General features: G+C 37.3%; 1 protein-coding gene across 4 annotated transcripts in view; it reads left to right on the forward strand.

Annotated features, from left to right (window-relative positions):
* Positions 1 to 23,245, forward strand: part of KCNT2 (potassium sodium-activated channel subfamily T member 2) — a 420,730-nt gene that overhangs the window by 254,525 nt on the left and 142,960 nt on the right. For all 4 annotated transcript variants that reach the window (XM_061160003.1, XM_061160005.1, XM_061160004.1 and 1 more), the window contains exon 14: positions 20,286 to 20,394. In XM_061160003.1, coding sequence (XP_061015986.1) covers positions 20,286 to 20,394 — 109 coding nt within the window. The remainder of the gene's footprint in view (positions 1 to 20,285; positions 20,395 to 23,245) is intronic.

Raw genomic sequence — 23,245 nt, forward strand, 5'->3', positions numbered from 1 at the left:
CAAACTTCTAATCACAATTTGGTCTTTCTGGTGACTGGTCCCATCCCAGAGTCACCCAGGAGCCCACCCAGAGTCACCTTATCAGAACAAAGGATGCTTCTAGTTCTGAAAAGCATCTCAGGAATTTACAAGAGTTCTAGGATCTCCATGTCAGGAACTGGGTTGGAGAAAAATATAATAACAAGGGATGTTCCTAATGCTCTTATCAACCAGAAAATTAAAGGGTTTCAGGAGTTCTGTGTCAGGAAAACTTCACAAATAGCTTTTAAATATATAAGTGATGTTCTGTCATGATATGGTAACAGTGAATTCTGCAGGAGGAGTGATACAAGAGAAGAGCAACAGAAATCTAGATCTAGACCCCTGTAATTTTTTATGCAGCATTCAATTTTTGTAGCAGTGTCATTAAAACGTGTCTCCGTAGAATGCTGCCCTGGAGATAATATGGAGAAATGCTTGCTATGAGAGTATTGTATAAAGTAGCAAAAGAACGCACATGCAGAAATCCAAAAAGGCTGGCTGCATCAGCTAACATATGTTTGCACAATTACATGAAGGTTTCACGAGGAAATAATATGATCTGCACAAAATATTTTTTTTCTTTTTTTAAAATAATTAAACTCACTTATTTTTAATTGAAGGATAATTGCTCTAAAACATTGTGCTTGTTTCTGCCAAACATCAACATGAATCCACCATAGATACACATATATCGCCTCGCACTTGAACCTCTTCCCACCTCCCTCCCCATCGGACCCCTCGAGGTTGTTACAGAACCCCGGTTTGAGTTCCCTGAATCACACAACAAATTCCCATTGGCTAAGTATTTTACATATGGTAATATACACGATTCCATGTTACTCTGTCCATACATCTTACTTCTCTTTCTCCCCACCGTGTCCATCAGTTGTGAACACAACAGCTAAATAAAAATTCATCCTTTGCAATTTTATTTATTATAAGAATAGATGTAAAAAGAAATAAAATGTCTAGCCATATGAGGATACACAAAATATATGAGATGTGGTCTGTATATGAATTCGTTGTTGTTGTTTAGTCACTAAGCCATGTCCGACTCTTTGTGACCCTGTGAACTGTAGCCCACCAGGCTCCTCTGTCCATGGGATCTCCCAGACAAGAATATTGGGGTGCATTGCCATTTCCTTCTCCAGGGGATCTTCCTGACCCAGGGTCAAACCCGGGTCTTTTGCATTGCAGGTGGGCTCTTTACCACTGATCCACCAGGGGAGCCTGTGTATACAAATTATCCAACTATAAATCATTATTACAAATTTTATTGATATTAGAACGAAGAACATTATGGATGAAATTAGATATGAAATTCTTTAAGGTAACAATTTTATTAATACTACTTATGTGCATTAAATTATATTTCATTTTATATGAAAACATAATTATAGCTAGAAGGCAAGTTTGTTGAAGATGGTTGTTTTTATTTGTAGAGTTTATATTTCACATTTTTTCCCACAAGGTCCAAATTACCAAGTGTAATTAATGCCATAAAAATTTCCAAATAGTTACATCTAAGGAGGAAACATGTTCACTTAATTAGAACAAGGGGTTATATTTTTATAGACTATAATCATTTGTTTACATGACCAGAAATACTGCTATTATGTTGGCAAAATTTAATATATATATGAATTTATGTCTTTGCAATTAGCATATTGTTATATAACCTATAACCAGTTCTCATTTAATATGTTCATATGTCTTTCTTTCTTTCCTGCCCAGTTCTCATTTTTTTTTTTTTCAGTTCTTATTCAAGCTATTCTATATAGTAAATAGAATGGACTAAATGTGATAAATTAGCCAGAACACCTCCTTGAGAATGTTAAATTCACCTTCTAATAATGAAAAAAAAATAAGTCATTTAAAAACGTGGTAGCTATTTTTTTTGGTCGCTCCACACAGCATGTGGGATCCTAGTTTCCCCAATCAAGGATTGAACCTGGGCCCCCTACATCAGGAGCATAGAGTTTTAACACGCTGGACCTCCAGGGATGTTCCAAGGAGTAGCTACTTTTAAAACTGCCAAAGTGATTGTAATTAGCTGAGATAAATTACTGCCAAAAATTTGGGAAGTTTGTGTGTTTGAAAATAAGAAAAAGAAATTTGTAAATTGTAAGTTAGTAGTTTTGACAAAGTCAGTTTCATTTTGGACTGTTTATTCATTATTCTTTGGTTTTGAGCTTATTAAGATTCAGTTTTGTCTGGGACTAAAAGAAGGAAAATAAAAGCATAATTTTTATGTAAGGGATTTTTGTGAACTTGGGTGGGACTAGCTTTAAGATGGTTATTCTAGTTTAATTTTGAAGTTAAATGGTATGTGTACTTTTATGGTTTTTAATACACGAGCCAATTTGCTCCCAAGAAATGAATAACTTACCGTTGCAGGCATGAGCAATATTCCTTTTATTAACTTTTGCCAGCTGGTTGAATGAAAAATAATTTAAGAGCTACCTTACTGTTATTATTGTGGCATGCATATGTGCTAAGTTGCTTCCGTCATGTCCAACTCTGTGCGACCCTTGACTTTAGCCTGCCAAGCTCCTCTGTCCATGGGATTCTGTAGGCAAAATACTGGAGTGAATTTCTGTGCCCTCCTCCAGGGGATCTTCCCGACTCATAGATTGAACCCATTTCTGTTACATCTCCTGCATTGGCAGGCAAGTTCTTTACCACTAGTGCTACCAGGAAAGCCCATAATGGTGGCAGTTGACATATATTTAATGCTTGCTATGTACAATGAAGATTGCTGGCAGAAATATCAATAACCTCAGATATGCAGATGACACCACCCTTATGGCAGAGAGTGAAGAGGAACTAAAAAGCCTCTTGATGAAAGTGAAAGAGGAGAGTGAAGAAGTTGGCTTAAAGCTCAACATTCACAAAACTAAGATCATGGCATCTGGTCCCATCACCTCATGGGAAATAGATGGGGAGACAGTGGAAACAGTGTCAGACTTTTATTTTTTGGGGCTCCAAAATCACTGCAGATGGTGACTGCAGCCATGAAATTAAAAGACGCTTACTCCTTGGAAGAAAAGTTATGACCAACCTAGATAGCATATTAAAAAGCAGAGGCATTACTTTGCCAACAAAGGTCCATCTGGTCAAGGCTATGGTTTTTCCAGTGGTCATGTATGGATGTGAGAGTTGGCTAAACACCGAAAAATTGATGATTTCGAACTATGGTGTTGGAGAAGACTCTTGAGAGTCCCTTGGACTGCAAGGAGATCCAACCAGTCCATCTTGAAGGAGATCAGTCCTGGGTGTTCACTGGAAGGACTGATGCTGAAGCTGAAACTCCAAAACTTTGGCCACCTCATGCGAAGAGTTGACTCATTGGAAGAGATCCTGATGCTGGAAGGGATTGGGGACAGGAGGAGAAGGGGACGACAGAGGATGAGATGGCTGGATGGCATCACTGACTCGATGGGCATGAGTTTGAGTAAACTCAGAGAGTTTGTGCTGGACAGGGAGGCCTGGCGTGCTGCAATTCATGGGGTCACAAAGAGTCGGACACGACTGAGCGGCTGAACTGAACTGAACTGAACTGTTGTGCAATGACTACAGTTCTGAATAACTTTTTATAGATTAACTCCGTAACTTTCTTTTTTAATTAATTTTTTTATCGGAGTAGAGTTGATTTACAATGTTGTGTTAGTTTCTACTATACAGCAAAGTAAATCAGTTATACATATATCCCCTCTTTTTTAAACTTTATTTCCCTATAGTTCATTATAGAGTATTATAAATCAGTGAATTTTCATCATAATCTTGTAAAGACAGTTGTGCTTAGTCACTCAGTTGTGTCTGACTCTTGTGACCTCATGGACTGTAGCCCACCAGGCACCTCTGTCCGTGGGATTTTTCAGGTAAGAATACTGTGTTGCCATTTCTTCCTCCAGAGGGTCTTCCTGACCCAGGGACAAAACCTTTGTGTTCTGTGTCTCCTGCATTGCAGGCAGAACCTTTACCCACTGAGTCATAAAGGAAGCCCCGTTAAGATGGCAGATTAGTAATCTATTACTGTGTAATGACCTCAAACTTTTGTGGTATAACCCATAAGGAATCATTATCTCACAGTTTCTGTGGGTCAGGAATTTGGGAGAAGTAATAATCCAGATACCTGTGAGGTTGCAGTAAAGATGTCAGTTGGGCCTGTGCTGTGTGAAGGCTTGACTTAGACTGGAAGTTCTGTATCCAAGGTGGCCCCTCACCACTCACGTGGTTGGCAGGTTAGTGCTGGCTGTGACAAGAGACTCAGTTCCTTACCTCTGGACTTTTCTTTAGGGCTGCTTGAGGTCCTTGTGATGTGGTCACCGGCTTCCCCCAGATCAGCTGATCCAGGAGAGGGCAAGGCAGAAGCCTCAGTGTCTTTCATGACTTTGCCTTGGCCACCACTCTCTGTCGTTTCCACAGTATCTCATTGGTCACATAGATCAGTCATACTCTATGTAGGAGGGAACGGATGACACAGGATCCAATACCAGGATATGAGAAGCATAGAGGCTGTTGGTCAAGCAGGCTAGTCTGGGTAGATTCTATTATCATTCCCATTTCATGGATGAGAAAACTGAGAAACGGAAGTATTAAGTGAAATGCTGATGGTGCCATCCTAAGTGGTAGAGCTCAATCTTGAATATGCATTTTGTCTCCAGACCATGTGCTGGTAATTGGTATGTAGTGTTGCCATAATAGTTCATTTTACTTTTAAAGTTTTGATTACCAACAGTTGCACATTTTCATGTATCTCTTGTCCATTTACTTTGTGTGTGTATTCATATATAAAGCATACCCTGTTTACCCTTATTTTCTGCAGAGATGGCTGGCTTCCTCTTAGTGAATTATAGAGATTTTCCTTATTTTAAAATTACAAATATGTTGACTTTTTAAAAGTTGCTTTGTTTTTCAGCTTGTCAGTTGTCTTTGGGTTGTGCTTATGGTGTTTCTAACTAACAGAATTTTTGTCTCTTTTTTGTACATTTGTCACTGTCTTCTTTATGATTTTTGCCTCTAGATTATCCAAGGATCCATCATTTAATAGTTCAAATCAGTTTATTTTTCTAATAGTTACTTTTTAAGGTAGAATTTTTAGCAACCCCTAGAATTACCCCCTAAAGTCAAAAAGAGTATGTGGATCATGAAGGACTGAAATGCCAAATTTAGTTTTTGGAATCTGTTGATGTGAACTTCATATTGAAGAATTGTGAGGGCTGGTTGGAGGAAGAATATCTCATGGTAGGCAAAGACTCAGCAAGACAGGGCACTTGGTTCAATTATTCCCTTAAGTCAACCTCACTTTGCATCAAGTGACTCCTTTTAAATTGCATATGCCTCCTGGTAAAATTGAAATTTCAATGGCCTTTTGTATGTCTCTTTGTTAAGATTGATGAATATCTAGCTGATAGTATTGCTTATCTACCTATTATCTATCATGTCTCTATCTCTATCCACCATCTGTCTCTGCAGAGGCATTTTGGAGGCAAAAGAAAAGATTTGGTTATTATGGAACACTGCCAAAGATAAGGCAGTGGCGAATAAGTGTGTCCTAAATAGCCGATAGAAGAGATGAGGTGAGATCTCATTTGCAGCTTTGTCCAGGGTAATGATACAGACAAAAATAACTGTCACAGATTGTACGTGACAACTATAAACATGTCTATGGGTTGTCATGGGAAGATCAAGCAAGTCATAGCACCTTCCTTCTTTGGTAAGGAAAGGGTGTGGACTCATATAAGTGCATATTTCTACTTATCTATTTTTATGAAAGAAAAAACTTTAACTTATTATGGGACTTTGTACTTTGCTGCATGCTGTTCTGTGTTGTTTTACTCTAAAGTTTACATTTTTGTAAGAGAGATGCACTTACTACTTATTTGTCTAATATAATACTAGGCATAGTTGCTCTAAGCCTTACATGATTAAAGATGTGGAATTCGATCTTAGATCTTCTGACTCCAATTGCAATGATTCTCTCAATCAAGTACAGGATCACCTTTGCCACATTTTCCTACTTTATAATTTATCTCTAAGAGTTCTGGGATTATATTTTAATCCTCATAGAATGTGTGGCTCAGAAGGTCTGTTTTTCAGTTCAAATGACAATGATTTCCAGAGATTTAGAGTGAAAAAGACATGCGGTAGAATTGTACACCTGGATCCTGCATCCACCCAAATGATTCCAGGCCTATTTAACTGTTCAGACTTCACATCACTCAAACTCAGTCTTCTGTCTGTTTTGTTAATTCAGCCATCCAGTGCTATCTAAAGCCTCCCTCTTCCGCTTTAGAGATGCAGTACTTTCCAATTAGCTTTTAACACAGTGCTGCTCAAAGTGAGGTCCAAAGGCCAGGTTCAGTCTGTAGACTTTTACTGGCTTGTGCATGCTCGGTCACTTCAGTCGTGTCTGACTCTGCGACCCTATGGACTGCAGCCCCCCAGGCTCCTCTGTCCATGGAATTTTCTAGGCAAGAATACTGGATTGGGTTGCTATGCCCTCCTTGACTTCTGCTAGACTACAAAATAAACACCCAGCTGAGACTGAGCATGTAGAAACTCTGATAGCAATCTGACATGTGACATCCTAGTGCACTGCAGTGTGTTGCTCTTTGGAAAGCAAGTAGACTGGTTTGGATCATATCGAGTTCATAGGTGAGTCACATATGGCGTGAATTCTCTGTTGTGTGTGTTAGTTGCTTAGTCGTCTCCGACTCTTTGCAACCCCACAGACTGTAGCCCACCAGGCCCCTCCGTCCATGGGATTCTCCAGGCAAGAACACTGAAGCGGGTTGCCATGCATGCAAAATAGAACCATATATGTGTCGGCAATAAGTTGGAAATTAAAAAGAAAAGAGACATCTGTCTTTCATCACAATTAGCTGAGAAGCCTAGCTCCATGCCTTATCAGTGTAGAGTCTTTTGTGCCTCACCTTTCTTCTTTGTCCTGCCCTCTTTAAATATCTGGACTCTGTGGTCTGTCATAACTACATATCAGTATACTATTTCACTTTGTTGTGATTTTTATTGGCTCCTGATTGACAATAACACACATACACACAAACAAAATCCTACATGGATGGATCCTTTTCTCTTGCTCCTTGGCCGAGTAAGAGCTGCTAGAAACAAAATTCACACAGTGAGTCAGACTCATATTGCTGAATTCAAGGTCCTGCAGCTCACAGGCCCTTCACAGTGTGCACTTTTTTTTCTTATTAAAACACGCTCTTACTCTTGCAGTTACAGTTTCAAACTTTGGCTCATTGCTTAATTCTTAGATGGGGGAAAACAATGCATGAAAGATTCCCTCAGATTTTTGCTACCATATTTCCCCAATGTCACTTCCTTTTCACCCACTCTTTCCTGCTCTTCTCCTGTTACAATAGTATTTCCTTATTTCCATGCTGGCTTCCTTGGTGGCTTAGATGGTAAAGAATCTGCCTGCAACTTGGGAGACGCAGGGTTGATCCCTGGGTTCGGAAGATCCTCTGGAGGAGGGCATGGCAACCCCCTCCGGTATTCTTGCCTGGAGAATCCCATGGACAGAGGAGTCTAATGGGCTGCAGTCCAGGGGATTGCAAAGAATCAGACAGGACTGAGCAACTAACACACACAGAAATCTCCTTGCTGGATCCCAATGCCTGCTACCCTGTCTGAAACTTTGTGACATTTTTCTCTCCTTCATTTTTAAATCTTTCTTTGTTAATTTATCTCCATGGAAATTTAAATATCCTCCTGTCTCTCTGATTTACTTTTAAGAAAATTAAAAGAAATTTTAAGAAAACTTTTAAGAAAATCTGCATGCTTTCCCCACGTTTCAACTACTGACTCTTAATTATCCTTAAAATCTTAGTTTACAAATCACATTTTTGGGAATGATTTTCTGATTCCTTGAGGGAAGGAAAGGTATCCTTTATAAATTCTTAGAGCACTTACATTCTTGTCCTTTATAAAACTTATCATTGTATATTTGCTGCTAATAAGTCTTCTAGAGATGCTTCAAAAACTCTTTGAGTCAGTGACTCAAATCATTTTAGTCCAGCTATAATTTTGGTCACATTCTTTCCAAACTCCGTCATTAAATGATTGGAGTTTGGGGAACATGGTGTTTGCATTTTTTCAATCATCAGTTCAACTTAGTGGTGGTTTGAGCCACTTGTCCATCTGGTAGCAAATAGTAAGCTTTAAAAAACATTCGGGAGTGAGGAAAAACACTAGAAGATGCATGTATTGTAATACACTTGGTTAATCAATTTTAGACTTGTATAGCTTTTGTAGAGTTCTTTATAGGAGGTTTGAATTTAATATGGATTTAAAGAAGTTACATTACCTCTCTGAACGTCTAATTCCTTATCTGAAAACTGTTTAACACAATATATATCATAGAGCTTTTGTGAGCTTTAATAACACACACACATATATACATCATATAATCATTTAGCATAAAAGGTGAAATATTGTTTGGGATTATTATTGTAAGATGATTAAGATAATTCAATAAATATATCATTCACTCTCAATTTTCATGACATCAATTACTATCACAAACTAGTGAGAAACACTTTCCATTAGTATCTAAATAAATTGAGTTCTGAAGTCAGCAATTTTTCAGAAAAAAATATTAATACTGCTGTTTTTGTGACATGGTTTAGAGAAAGAGGTTAATAAAATTAAAATTATTTTGCTCTAGGATATAGGAAACTTGGTTCCTCTTCTGAGCTTTTAATTAGTGTGATACATTAAAAAATTTATAGCATTAACATAGCATAAGGATTCAAGCAATTAGAAAAACACAAAAATGTGTTTTATACTCAGTATTACTGAAGTGAAATAAATCTGTTTTTTTAATGTTGCCAACGTCAAACTGAGTTGAATTCTGTATATTTAATAAGAATCTTATATTTAAATCTTGTGAAAGTAAATGACTTTTAAAGCTTTACTTAAATCTATTCTTAGTCATTTAGTGGTTGAATGGTTCAGTCTTAGAATTGGAAGAAGTGTGATGTCTGCTCATGTACACACACACACACACACACACACACACACACAAGCCCCAACTGGTAATTTATTGATTTAAGCAACAGTATGAAAATAAAACTCAATTGTTAGAGATTGTCTGTTCTCTTTGAAGAAGAAGCAATTTTCATGGCAATCAACCCACTCATGCTTATAAACAGAGCCTAATAAGCAAAGGTTATGTGAGAGATGTATAACACAATTTGTTCAGTTGGTCTATGTAATAAACTCTTTTCCCATAAAATAAAAACAAATAACATTCAGTTTTTAAAATTTACCCCATTTCGTGTTTCTCTTTGAAAGCTCTTTTCCAAAGGATATTTGATTTCTGTAAATCAAAACCCAAGGCTAGAGTGGTTTCCTGCACTGGCCGCTGCTGTTTACAGCTTTCCAAAGAGCCGTTACCTAGCAACTGCATAGAAGAAGCTTCCAGTAGTTTAAATCATAGACAAGCTCAGAAAATACTGTGAAGCAGACCTTAAAAAAATTCTGACTTGTTAAAATGTAATTAACAAATTGACTTTCTGTCGAAATAGATCAAAATAGATTTGATCATATCTATCAATAACTTTATAACTTTAATTATAATTGCGTATCTGAAAAGCTTTTAAATAAAAAATGATAAAAATAGCAATAAAATAGAAAACACAGATCGCACGTAATCCTGCTGTTTTAAGTCAGTCCTTGAAAACTGTTTCCCATTCCTTAAGATGGCTAATATTAACAGTTTGAGTCATGTTGATATATTTTCTTGTGCATGTGTGTAGTCTGCTTTGGTATCAGTGGAGTTATATCCTTTTACTCCTTAAGATTTTAAACTGTTATTGACATTGTTTCAAGATGGCTTATTGAAATTTCATTTTTAGTAATGCCGAATTGTGATGATAAATATTTAGCATCATATAAGTGATCCCTGGGTCAGGAAGATCCCCTGGAGAAGGAAATGGCAACCCACTCCAGTACTCTTGCCTGGAAAATTCCATGGATGGAGGAGCTTGGTGGGCTACAGTCCATGGTGCCACGGAGTCAGACAGGACTGAGCAACTTCACTTTCACTTTTCACTTTTTCCAGTGATCTGAGGATGATCACTCATCTGTCGAGCATTCTGATCAGCATTTTGTTCTCCTTATTTACTCTTCTCCTCAGAAAATCCCATGAGGTAAATAGTATTACTATTCACATTGTCAAAGATGAGGCAAGTGAGGCTCTGAGGGAACAAGACCTTGTTCAGGGCCTGCCATTCTTGGCGGTGACCCCACAGGACCCCATGTGTTTATGCTCGAAGAACAAGAAACAGGAGAGAGAGCTGAGTCAAAACAAACAGAAACATTATAAGGACAAGAAGGAAACACAAGAGGGAATATATGTAATTTCAAAAGAGGAAGTGTTTTCTTCAACAAGGGAAAGGAATTAGAAAACTTGGAAAAAGATCTTCACAACCCAGATAATCACAATGGTGTGATCACTCACCTAGAGCTAGACATCCTGGAATGTGAAGTCAAGTGGGCCTTAGAAAACATCACTACGAACAAAGCTAGTGGAGGTGCTGGAATTCCAGTTGAGCTATTTCAAATCCTGAAAGATGATGCTGTGAAAGTGCGGCGCTCAATATGCCAGAAAATTTGGAAAACTCAGCAGTGGCCACAGGACTGGAAAAGGTCCGTTTTCATTCCAATCCCTAAGAAAGGCAATCCCAAAGAATGCTCAAACCACCTCACAATTGTACTCATCTCACACGCTAGTAAAGTGATGCTCAAAGTTCTCCAAGCCAGGCTTCAGCAATACATGAACCGTGAACTTCCAGATGTTCAACCTGGTTTTAGAAAAGAGGAACCAGAGATCAAATTGAGAACATCCAATGGATCATCGAAAAAGCAAGAGAGTTCCAGAAAACCATCTATTTATGCTTTATTGACTATGCCAAAGCCTTTGACTGTGTGGATCACAATAAACTGTGGAAAATTCTAAAAGAGATGGGAATACCAGACCACCTGACCTGCCTCTTGAGAAACCTATAGGCAGGTCAGGAAGCAGCAGTTAGAACTGGACATGGAACAACAGACTGGTTCCAAATAGGAAAAGGAGTACATCAAGGCTGTATATTGTCACCTTCTTATTTAACTTATATGCAGAGTACATCATGAGAAACGCTGGGCTGGAAGAAGCACAAGCTGGAATCAAGATTTCCAGGAGAAATATCAATAACCTCAGATATGCAGATGACACCACCCTTATGGCAGAGAGTGAAGAGGAACTAAAAAGCCTCTTGATGAAAGTGAAAGAGGAGAGTGAAAAAGTTGGCTTAAAGCTCAACATTCAGAAAACTAAGATCATGGCATATGGTCCCATCACTTCATGGGAAATAGATGGGGAAACAGTGGAAGCAGTGTCAGACTTTATTATTTTGGGCTCCAAAATCACTGCAGATGGTGACACAGCCATGAAATTAAAAGATGCTTACTCCTTGGAAGGAAAGTTATGACCAACCTAGATAGCATATTGAAAAGCAGAGACATTACTTTGCCAACAAAGGTCCATCTGGTCAAGGCTATGGTTTTTCCAGTGGTCATGTATGGATGTGAGAGTTGGACTGTGAAGAAAGCTGAGCACCGAAAAATTGATGCTTTTGAACTATGGTGTTGGAGAAGACTCTTGAGAGTCCCTTGGACTGCAAGGAGATCCAACCAGTCCATCCTGAAGGAGATCGGTCCTGGGTGTTCACTGGAAGGACTGATGCTGAAGCTGAAACTCCAGTACTTTGGCTACCTCATGGGAAGAGTTGACTCATTAGAAAAGATCCTGATGCTGGGAGGGATTGGGGGCAGGAGGAGAACGGGACGGCAGAGGATGAGATGGCTGGATGGCATCACCGGCTCGATGGACATTAGTTTGAGTAAGCTCTGGGAGTTGGTGATGGACAGGGAGGCCTGGCATGCTGTGATTCATGGGGTCGCAAAGAGTCGGACACGACTGAGTGACTGGACTGGACTGAACTGACCTGAACGAGTGACTGTTGTCTGCATAATCAAAACTGGCCACATAGGTGGCCTCATCAGCGAGAGGGTAAGAGTTTAGACAAAACTGGTTTTGTCTGCCAAATATTAACCCAGAAGTTTACAAAAGTCTAGTAACCATGTTTAACTGAGGAGCCAATACATGCCATCGCCCCCTGTATAGCCACCCACCCAGCTAAAACTTGGGGATACATTCGGGAAAAGGAGGGCCTCTTACTAGGAGGAACAAGGAGAGAATGAATATAGATGAAAGTAGTTTCAGCCACAGTTCAAATCTTTTTGTCCACCAGGGTATCCATGTACAGTATTTTTTCTATACAGTAAGCTAAATGTGTTCAGTATTAGTTGCTCAGACACGTCCGACTCTTTTGTGACCCTGTGGCCTCTAGCCTGCCAGGCTCCTCTACCCCTGGGATTCTCCAGCCAAGAATCCTGGAGTGAGTGGCCATTCCCTTCTCTAAGGGATCTTCCCAACCCAGGCGTCAAACCTGGGTCTGCTGCATTGCAAGAGGAGGGTTCTTTCCCATCTGAGGCACCAGGAAAGCTACTCATCCATTATTATGAAAAACACACCAAAGTTGCTTCAGTTGCTGAATCTAGCTCCAAGTCCAGGATATTTCGATAATGCAAAGTCCTTTCTGGCTGTGGATCCTAATAGCCTGGCAACAACAAACCAATAAATGAGTTAGTTACCTCCAGTTAGTCCCACCCCATATGCATATATAATAGTGGGGCAAGATAACTGTAATAAAATATTGGGTTTTGGAAAATGAAAGGGAGATGCACGGCAGACAGTGGTCCATGGCAATGGTAATTATCCTGTGGGACATGAATTGCAAATTCCTTGCAGTAAATTTTTTGACTAGAGACCATCCTGCTGTACAGAATAACTTGTCTGTTCCTAAGCATAGATTCTTATTCACTATTTTCAGTGACTACAGAGAATGTTGAAATTGAAGTAGATTTCCTCTAGTCCTTTGCATGTGTCAGTGATTGTGCTCAAAGTTCTTTTCTAAGAACTTTTGTACACTTTTCTTATTTAGCTTTTATTGCCCCATCCCTGTCTCTGGCTGGGTTGTCATGGCAGCTACCTTGGCATTTCAATTTGTTGACCCTCTGTTAGTTCAACTTGTTAGTCAAAAATCAACTCTAGTGTCAACTGTCTTCTAGGATTTTACTCCCATGCATTTGAATGGCTAGAAGAATCCAAACAAAAGACAACCCATAGGCTAGTCCCACTTTAAATTCATGATCACTAATTTTTAGGGGTCTAGCAGGTGCTAAACAGTCATTTTGTTTCCCAAATCTGTTTCTTTTTACCCTCTCTTGAACAGCCTTGCCGTGTTTTCTGTTTTCACCTCCAACCTCTTCCCTATCAACATTCCAACCTACTTCACTAAGAAAGTAGGACCATAGGAAGGAAAACAAAGTTTTCATAAACTTTTGCCTACGCACATACTCACCAGCCTGAAGGTAGAACTCCATATGTTCTACCTCTTCTCCTGTTATTATAGATGAAAAATTTTAGCAGTGAAGTGACTGAGCAGGGTCATGGAAAGAATAATGTATTATGTTAATAAGATTACCCAAATTCTGACATCTAGGAATGACACGTTAAGGAATTGGAAACATATCCTATAAAGCTTTCAGATTTATGAAAGGTTATTAATCCATTTGGCAGCTTAAACAGCACTCTCTAGCTATTGGTAATAATGGAAATGTTGTCTATTTGCCTTGTAACTTCAGTATTTTGGCCACCTGATGTGAAGAGCTGACTCATTTGTAAAGACCCTGATGTTGGGAAAGATTGAGGGCAGGAGGAGAAGGGGCTGACAGAGGATGAAATGGTTGGATGGCATCACCGACTCAATGGGCATGAGTTTGGGTGGACTCTGGGAGTTGGTGGTGGACAGGGAGGCCTGGCGTGCTGCAGTTCGTGGGGTCGCAAAGAGTCAGACGCGACTGAGGGACTGAACTGAACTGAATACCTAGCCAGTAGTCAAGTGTATTGAGAACTTTATTGTTTTTGAACTTTTCATTTGCGTTTAGTTTAGGTTAGTTAAACTTAAATAGCCACATATGGCCAAGGCAACTGTATTGGCCAGCACAGATTCACTTTTATGTTACCTAATTATTTAATTATTTTATTGAAGTATAGCTGATACACCATGTTATGTTACTTTCAGGTATATAGCCACGCAAATCAGTTATGTGCTGTGTGCTTAGTCACTCAGTCATGTCCAGCTCTTTGTGACCCCCATGGACTGTAGCCCACCAGGCTCCTATGTCCATGGGGATTCTTCAGGCAAGAATACTGGAGTGGGTTGCCATGACCTCTTGGGGAATCTTTTGAATGCAGGGACCTTCCGAACCCAGGTCTCTCACATTGCAGGTGGATTCTTTACCATCTGAGCCACCAGGGAAGCCCAAGAATACTGGAGTGGGTAGCCTATCCCTTCTCCAGGGGATCTTCCCAAACCAGGATTTGAACCAGGCTCTCCTGTTTGCAGGCAGATTCTTTACCAGCTGAGCTACTAAGGAAGCCTGAATCAGTTACAAATACTGATAGCTTACAGTGGACAGTGCTGGAGTCGTGATCTCTGAAGAAGAGAATTTAGCTTCAGGACCAGGGGCGAGGCTTTAGACACTCAGAACTTCATGTGGCAGAAGTTTTACTACAGTGAAAAAGGAACAGAGAAAGCTTCTGCCGTAGACTTCAAAAGTGGGGTGGAGAGTGCCCTGTCACTGGTCTAGCAAGGGAGCTGTATACTTTCTCATTTGATTATTAACAATAAATCAAAAGAACATCTCAGTGATGTAAAGGTCTTACCAGATACTCCCACAGTATACATTTTAAGATAACAGGATTTATCAGAAGTTTTTTTAAGAAGGAGAAACAAGTCTTTGAGCAGAAGACATTGTTGTTATATAATCATTGGTAAGGAGTTTAAGGAAAAACATACCCTTGAGGAAGATGAGTTGTTTTGTTGTATAATCATTAGCTCTGGGCTTAAAGACAAAAAAAAAAAAAAAAAATTAATGTGACTATGACAAAGGAATGAAGAAAAAAAAATTTTTTTTGTCCTTTTCTCCTCTTTGAGGGCCCCAGACTCCTTATCAACTTACTGAAGAATTAACTCTCTCCATATATATATATACATATATATATGTTTTCATACATGTATATTTTCTTTTCCCTTATAGGTTATTACAATATATTGAGTATAGTTCCCTATGCTATACAGTAGGTCATTGTTGGTTATCTATTGTGTATATAGTAATGTGTATAGGGTAATCCCAGACTCCTAATTTATCTCTCCCTCTGCTCTCCCCTTTGATAATCATACATTTGTTATTTTTATGTTTGTGGATCTATTTCTATTTCATATATAAGTTCTTTTGTGTGTGTGTGTGTGTGTGTGTTTTTTTTTAGGTTCCATACATTAGCAATATCATATGATATGTGTCTTTCTCTGTCTGGCTTACTTCACTTAGTACAATCATCTCTAAATCCATCCATATTGCTGTAAATGTCATTTATTCATTCATGACTGAGGCAATTGTATTTGCCAACACAGTCTTAGAAAGGTGATAAGTGGAATGCTAAAAAGTTGCAAAACAGGACGAGAATTTAGAAAGCTGTTTTATTAGCCCAAGTGAGAGATTATCAGTGTTTAAAGGTCCATGATCCCTTTAGCTGATTTGGGATCCCTCAATCCAGAAAACTCTGAGAAAAGAAAATATTTTAGTATTTATTTTAGTGGTAAAATCTGACCTGAAGTTATTTGGTAATAAACCCTGTACTGAACTTCATTTTTTTTTTCAAATTAGTAAAAGTATTCACACATTTAGCTGCAAAAACAATAGTGTTTTTAACCATAGGTTGCTCCCTACATCTAGTACACAGGGTTTGCAAGATGAAACATATTGTTTCTAAAATTTGAAAAAATAAATTTTAATTCTAGAAGCTGATATCTGGCCCTTAAGAGTATGGGTAAGGATCAGGAGCCTGCAATAAGTAGTTAAGAGTGGGAATAGGGGAGAGGCAAGTGAGAAAGAGACAGAGGACTGAAGTGGTACCATCCATAAACCTTGGCAGTCATATGACATTGGGAAATGAGGGGCAAAATACGATGAAAGAATATTCTGCTTTTGTATTCCAGTTAGGAAATAATGGTGAGTATAAGTGTTTGAGGAGGACGGATAGATTTGGGCCTGAGAGGAGACATCTAGAGATAAATTCAACTTTGATTTGCCGACTGAGTTTCACCTTTCTTAATTTGTGTAAATGAAGATTATTATGCTATAGTATTCCTTTACATGTGTCAGTCATCCTTATTGGTGAAATACATGTTTTCTTTATAAAGAGTAGTGATTTTTCATTTTATCTAACAAGGAATCCCAGGATTATATATTAACTTACTAATCTAAGACGATTGTTTTCAACCTATCTGATCCAATACCTCTTTTGTATGATAAAAATTTTGTCACACTTCCTTTACTAGCCTGGAGCAAAATTCAGAGTAAACGTAAATATCTATATGAATACACTTTAAATAATTAATAGAATATGCAATTTGTAATATGAAGGATAAACAAAAGAAATAATAATAAGAAAGCATATATCTCAACTCTGTAAATGCCCAGATATGAATAACCAAAAAAAGACAACATGAAACAGATGCTTGCACCAATATATGCCTGCTACTGACACTGACAACATTAGTGATCAGATCTTAAATTTCTGTTAATGACTTACATACAGTATTAACAAAATAAACTTTCTCTTAGTTTATACAGTAGTTGTCTTCCTAAATAATTCAGTATTTACTAAAATTTTTCAAAACTTTGTATCTATGTGGAGAATTGCCTCTAGAAATGTGTATATTACTTGATGGGTTAATAGACACTGTAAAAACTTTACATACCTGTAGAAAAAAGCATATACAGACACAAAAATGATGCCTAAAGATAATTTTTCTCTTCTATTTCCCACTGATTATTATAGTTATTGAAAAATTAGCCAGTGCAACATGATTGTACTTCAACCATTTCCAACCAAACAGTGATACACACATTAAATGAGGAAAATGGAAGGAAGGGGACCCAATTTTTTATTTTTTAACAGTCAAGGAAAATAAGATGGAATATTTTCAAACTATCATATAACTACCACATTTTCTCATGGTCCCCTGCAGGAAGGAATATAGTTTGTACATTAAGCCAAGGGAAACTTAATAGTTGCATATGGTATTCAGTTCAGTTCAGTGCAGTCACTCAGTTGTGTCCAACTCTTTGCGATCCCATGAATCGCAGCACGCCAGGCCTCCCTGTCCATCACCAACTCCCGGAGTTCACCCAAACCCAAGTCCATTGAGTCGGTGATGCCATCCAGCCATCTCATCCTCTGTTGTCCCCTTCTCCTCCTGCCCTCAATCTTTCCCAGCATCAGGGTCTTTTCCAATGAGTCAGCTCTTCTCATCAGGTGACCAAAGTATTGGAGTTTCAGCTTCAACATCAGTCCTTCCAATGAACCCCCAGGACTGAACTCCTTTAGGATGAACTGGTTGGATCTCCTTGCAGTCCAAGGGACTCTCATGAGTCTTCTCCAACACCACAGTTCAAAAGCATCAATTCTTCAGTGCTCAGCTTTCCTTATAGTCCAACTCACATCCATACATGACCACTGGAAAAATCATAGCCTTGACTAGACAGAACTTTGCTGACAAAGTAATGTCTCTGCTTTTTGATATGCTTTCTAAGTTGGCCATAACTTTCCTTCTAAGGAGTAAGCGTCTTTTAATTTCATGGCTGCAGTCACCATCTGCAGTGATTTTGGAGCCTCCAAAAATAAAGTCTGACACTGCTTCCACTGTTTCCCCATCTATTTCCCATGAAGTGATGGGACCAGATGCCATGATCTTAGTTTTGTGAATGTTGAGCTTTAAGCCAACTTCTTCACTCTTCTCTTTTACTTTCATCAAGAGGCTCTTTAGTTCTTCTTGACTTTCTGCCGTAAGGGTAGTGTCATCTGCATATCTGAGGTTATTGATATTCCTCCCGGCAATCTTGATTCCAGCTTGTGCTTCTTCCAGCCCAGCGTTTCTCATGATGTACTCTGCATATAAGTTAAATAAGCAGGGTGACAATATATAGCCTTGACATACTCCTTTTCCTATTTGGAACCAGTCTGTTGTTCCATGTCCAGTTCTAACTGTTGCTTCCTGACCTGCATACAGGTTTCTCAAGAGGCAAGTCAGGTGGTCTGGTATTCCCATCTCTTTCAGAATTTTCCACAGTTTATTGTGATCCACACAGTCGAAGGCTTTGGCATAGTCAATAAAGCAGAAATAGATGGTTTTCTGGAACTCTCTTGCTTTATTGATGATCCAGTGGATGTTGGCAATTTGATCTCTGGTTCCTCTGACTTTTCTAAATCCAGCTTGAACATCTGGAAGTTCACAGTTCATGTATTGCTGAGGCCTGGCTTGGAAAGCTTTGAGCATTACTTTACTAATGTGTGAGATGAGTGCAATTGTGCGGTAGTTTGATCATTCTTTGGTATTGCATATATGGTAATCATATCTTCCAAATTTTCTGGTAGTTGGATTTTTAAATACTCTAATGTCATAATAAAAGTACATAATTTTCTTCAATCATGTGTTCAATTTTTGGTTTAAAATTTATAAACCCCATATGTTTGGCTATCATATTCTAAGGTAAAATTATTCTTAATTTAAGATTTTTGTAACTTTATTTTCATAGGTTGGGCATTATATACTTAAAATTATTTGAGAAATATTAAAATATTGGTTTAAGTCGCAGTTTTCTTTTTGCAGGTATTTTGAATTTAAAATCTACCTACCTTCCTCTAAACTGTTAAGTCATGGTTATATATTTTGGAGGTTTTTCTTATAAATTATTATTGTAATACTGACAACCAAAAAAAAAAAAAGGCATTGTTAGATTCTTGAGTTTTTTAAAGAGTAAATCCTGATGTGTAACCAGAGCTTATAATTTCTTCCATAAAATGTGAAAGAAAAAAATGAAAAAGGAAATGAAGGAAAAAGAAAAATAATGGGCTCTTTCATATGCTCACTGTTATGCAAACAAGAGTAAGGTTATTATTTATCTGTCTGGAACATTTGATGAATCACTTCCCAAATAATCTTGTTTCATCATAAATTGTATAGTGTATGTTTTCATTTCATAGATCAGACTCACAAATTCAACCTATTCCTTCATTAGCTAAAACTGCTATTTTCTGCCTAAGAATATTTATTTTCTTAGAACTTTAAGCAGTCTTTATTTCCAATATCAGCTATAGCAGTTTACTTGTAAGGGAAGGTTTCTCCCCCCCAAACAAACAACTTTTTTTTTCCCAAACATTAATTGCTTCTCTAAAATGTGGTTTCTGTGGAAAATTGAGCATATGGCATCTGGGCCCTCATTCCTGCATGAAAACAATTTACTTGGGCTGAGTGGCGTTACTCCTTTTAACATGACCTTCACTCCCCCCCACCATGTGTCATCATTTCTAGCACTCTGTTGTTTTTATGTCATTGAATTTCTTTTTATGCCATTTATTATCATTTCTGACTGGACTCTATCATCTTCTGAATTTATGACCTTAGATCCTAAGGTTAAGGTGTAATTTAAATTTATATTTATATCAGGATTAATTTTTATTGATTGATAATTGTGGTTGTTTTGATTGTACAAATTATTACTTGTATGCTGTGCAAATATTATCTGCCAAATTTTTTAATAAGTACATTCTAAGTCTTTATGTTATGTGTATGGGTTTGGTAAATAAATCATGTTATAAATCAGCACTATTATATTTCATACCGTAGAATTATCAGAAGTAAAGGAGACTGCGTATAGTCTTCAATGTACTATTCAGGCTGTACCTCACACCTACCAACTTCTTACCTTTTTGTACAGATGAGGCACAGGAAAAAAACTTCTTGCCAAAGGCTGTCAGTTTCATTAAAGACATGTCTGGGGTTAGAACCCCCCTGTACCTCAATAACTTACCTCATAGTCTAGTGCTCTCTCTTATGAAACATTTTTCCTGGAGATAAATTTGCACATGTAAAAACATCTCTGGAGCAAGTGTATTTATATGGAAGCTTTTGTAATTTTATTCTCTGTTTTACATATTATTTTAAAACACTACTATCCCAAGGTAAATTATTCTAATTTACCTATTTTATTTCAAACAGATCATGTTGTTTGTGAAGAAGAGTTTAAATACGCCATGTTAGCTTTAAACTGTATATGCCCAGCAACATCTACACTTATTACACTACTGGTTCATACCTCTAGAGGGCAGTAAGTATATTTTTTCTTTAAGATAATGCATTTTAAATTATAAAAATAAATTATATAAGTGTAGTTATGTGATTTAAAAATACAGTAAGCCTAGGTATACAACTAGATATGTACCTTTACTTGTATTTGTGTGAGTTATCGTCATCTGGTAGACAGACAAATACAGACCTACTATAGGGTCTAAGACATAGAGTATATTGACAGTGATTTGCTGTCTTTTCTAACTAATCGAGAGATGATTTGTTCTATCCTAAATTCTATGCCTGCATCATTAGTTAGGCCTAGAATTAGGGTATTGTTTCTATTTTCAAAATTAATACTTAGCAAATAAAATTTTGTAAAACAGGATGACAGCAGTCACTATTGAAAGGTCTTAAAGTCATTCTTTTTCTATTTCTGAGGTAAGTTTTTATCTGAAAGCTGTATGTACACAAATGAGCTCAAAATTAAAATTTTATAATTATTATAGAATGATAACAAAGTAGTTGATAAAATTAGCTAATGTAGTATAAAAGAAATTATTTAATGAATTTCAGGGTATTGAGGGAAATTATATCATCAGAACATTTTTTCCTATTTGTTTATTTTGATAGAGTTTCCTAAACCATAGATGTTGTTTTTGACTTGCATTATCAAGTAAAATACAATCAGCGAATATAGTCACTACTCTTATTTAAAGAAATAAATGTTGCACCAGATTTCATACTTTGCATATTCCTTACTTGATATTTTAGACAAAATGTTTGATTTTCTAAGTAAATTCCACAGTGGTGCTTGTAGTTATAATCATTTAAATTTCATGAGTTAATTGATAGTTGTTTAAGTGAAGTGCCAAATCAAATAAATCAAGGAAAAGGAAAATTCTTTCCTGGGATTTAGTACTGCTTGGAGGAAATTGATAATTGAAAAATAGTAAATTCCCTCTGGTGTTTTTAAGTAGACTTAACTCTTTTCCCTCTAATTATGTCTCTGCTCTATTGAGACAGAAAGAGCTTCCCAGAAGCAATTTTCTCAAAGTTCTGAATATAAATATTTCTATTCTATAAATTTATAAGCCTTTAAGATGTGCAACAGAAACAATGTAACAGGACCACAAATGAAACTGGTTTTCTTGGATGGACTTACTCAGCATTTTGATGGAATTAAATAAAATACTGAAAACTTTGTCACCAACTAATTGAATATTCATATAACTTACCACATGGCTTCATTATTTTGTCATCCATCTTTGTCACAGATTTATACAGCTTTATTTAGTCAGCTTCATTCTTGCACAAATGATAAAATGAAACCCTTCAACACTAACACACATTAGTATTTATAGACTGGTTAAATTACATTTGCCAACTCCTACTAAATATTATTTATTGGCACACAATAGTGCCTGGTGAACATTGCGCTTCATATAAATTTAAAAAGAATTTCAGCATCTCCTCAAATAGGACTTTTCCTAATATACTCTAATGAATTTTGTCATATTAAAAAAGAAAGTGATGATCTTGAAAACATTACTACCTAAGTAAGGATTTCCTGTAAGTAAGATTGACGTGCAAAATAATTCCCCAATTAAGTGACACAATAAGTGCTTTAATCCACCAAAAGTACTTTCTTTGTAGCAGCTTTATTGAGATATAATTCATATACCATATAATTAACCTGCTAAGGTATACAATATTGCATTTTTTAGTATATTCATAGAATTGCTTTATAAGTATCACTGCTGGATCCTAATATTTTCATTATCTCATAAAGAAACTGTCTACATTTTTGCAATAGCCCACATTGTATCCAGACTCTTCCAACTATAGGCAGTCACAAACCTTACCCTATCTCTATAGGTTTTTCTTTTCTGGACATTGCATATTGCATATGAATGGAATCATACAGTGTGTGCTGTTTTTGGACTGGCTTCTCTCACTTGGCGTAATGTTTTTAAGGTTCATCCATATTGTAACATGCATCAGTACTTTGTTCCTTTTTAAACTGAGTAGTTTTCTATTGTATGGATATATTTCTTTTTACTTTTCTATTCATCAACTGATGGATATTTGGGTTGTTTCCAGCATTGTGGATAAGGCCGTTCTTAATATGAATATAAAGATTCTTATGTGAACATGTCCTTTAATTTCTTTGGGTCTATATCTAGGAGTGAAACTGCTGAGTCATGAGCTTCCCAGGTGATGCTAGTGGTAAAAAAAAAAGCACCTGCCAATGCAGGCAACGCAGGAGACACAAAAATCAAGGGTTAAATTCCTGGGTCTTAGGAAGATCCCCTGGAGGAGGAAATGTCAACCCACTCCAGTATTCTTGCCTGGGAAATCCCATGGACAGAGGAGCCCAGTGGGCTACAGCCCATAGAGTCACAAGGAGTTGGATATGACTGAAGTGACTGAGCAAGCACACACACCAGTAATTCTATTTAGCCTTTTTTTTAGTAACTTCCCAAATGTTTTCTGAAGGGATTATATAATCGTACATTGCCATCAGCAATCTATCATGACTGCCGTTTCTCCATGTCCTCAGCAATGCTTGTTATTATCTGCTTTTTGCGTCATAACCCTCCTATTGAATGCAAAGTGGTGCTTCATTATGGTTTTGGTTTGCATTTCCCTGATTACTAGTTAAAATTAGTTCATGGGCTTATTGACCATTTTCATATCATCTTTGAAGAAAAACCTATTCAGATCCTTTGTCCATTTTCTAATCATGTTGTTTCTGATGATTGAGTTTACAACACTTACAGAGCTCTTACAAAGCTCTTACAGAGTTTTTATATATTCTAGCTTATCTTAAACAGACAAATACCATCATTTCAGTATAAATGACCATCCTAATAGATCACTTAATTTAA

The sequence above is a fragment of the Dama dama genome, chromosome 14 (assembly GCF_033118175.1).
Source record: "Dama dama isolate Ldn47 chromosome 14, ASM3311817v1, whole genome shotgun sequence".
Classification (NCBI taxonomy): Eukaryota; Metazoa; Chordata; class Mammalia; order Artiodactyla; family Cervidae; genus Dama; species Dama dama.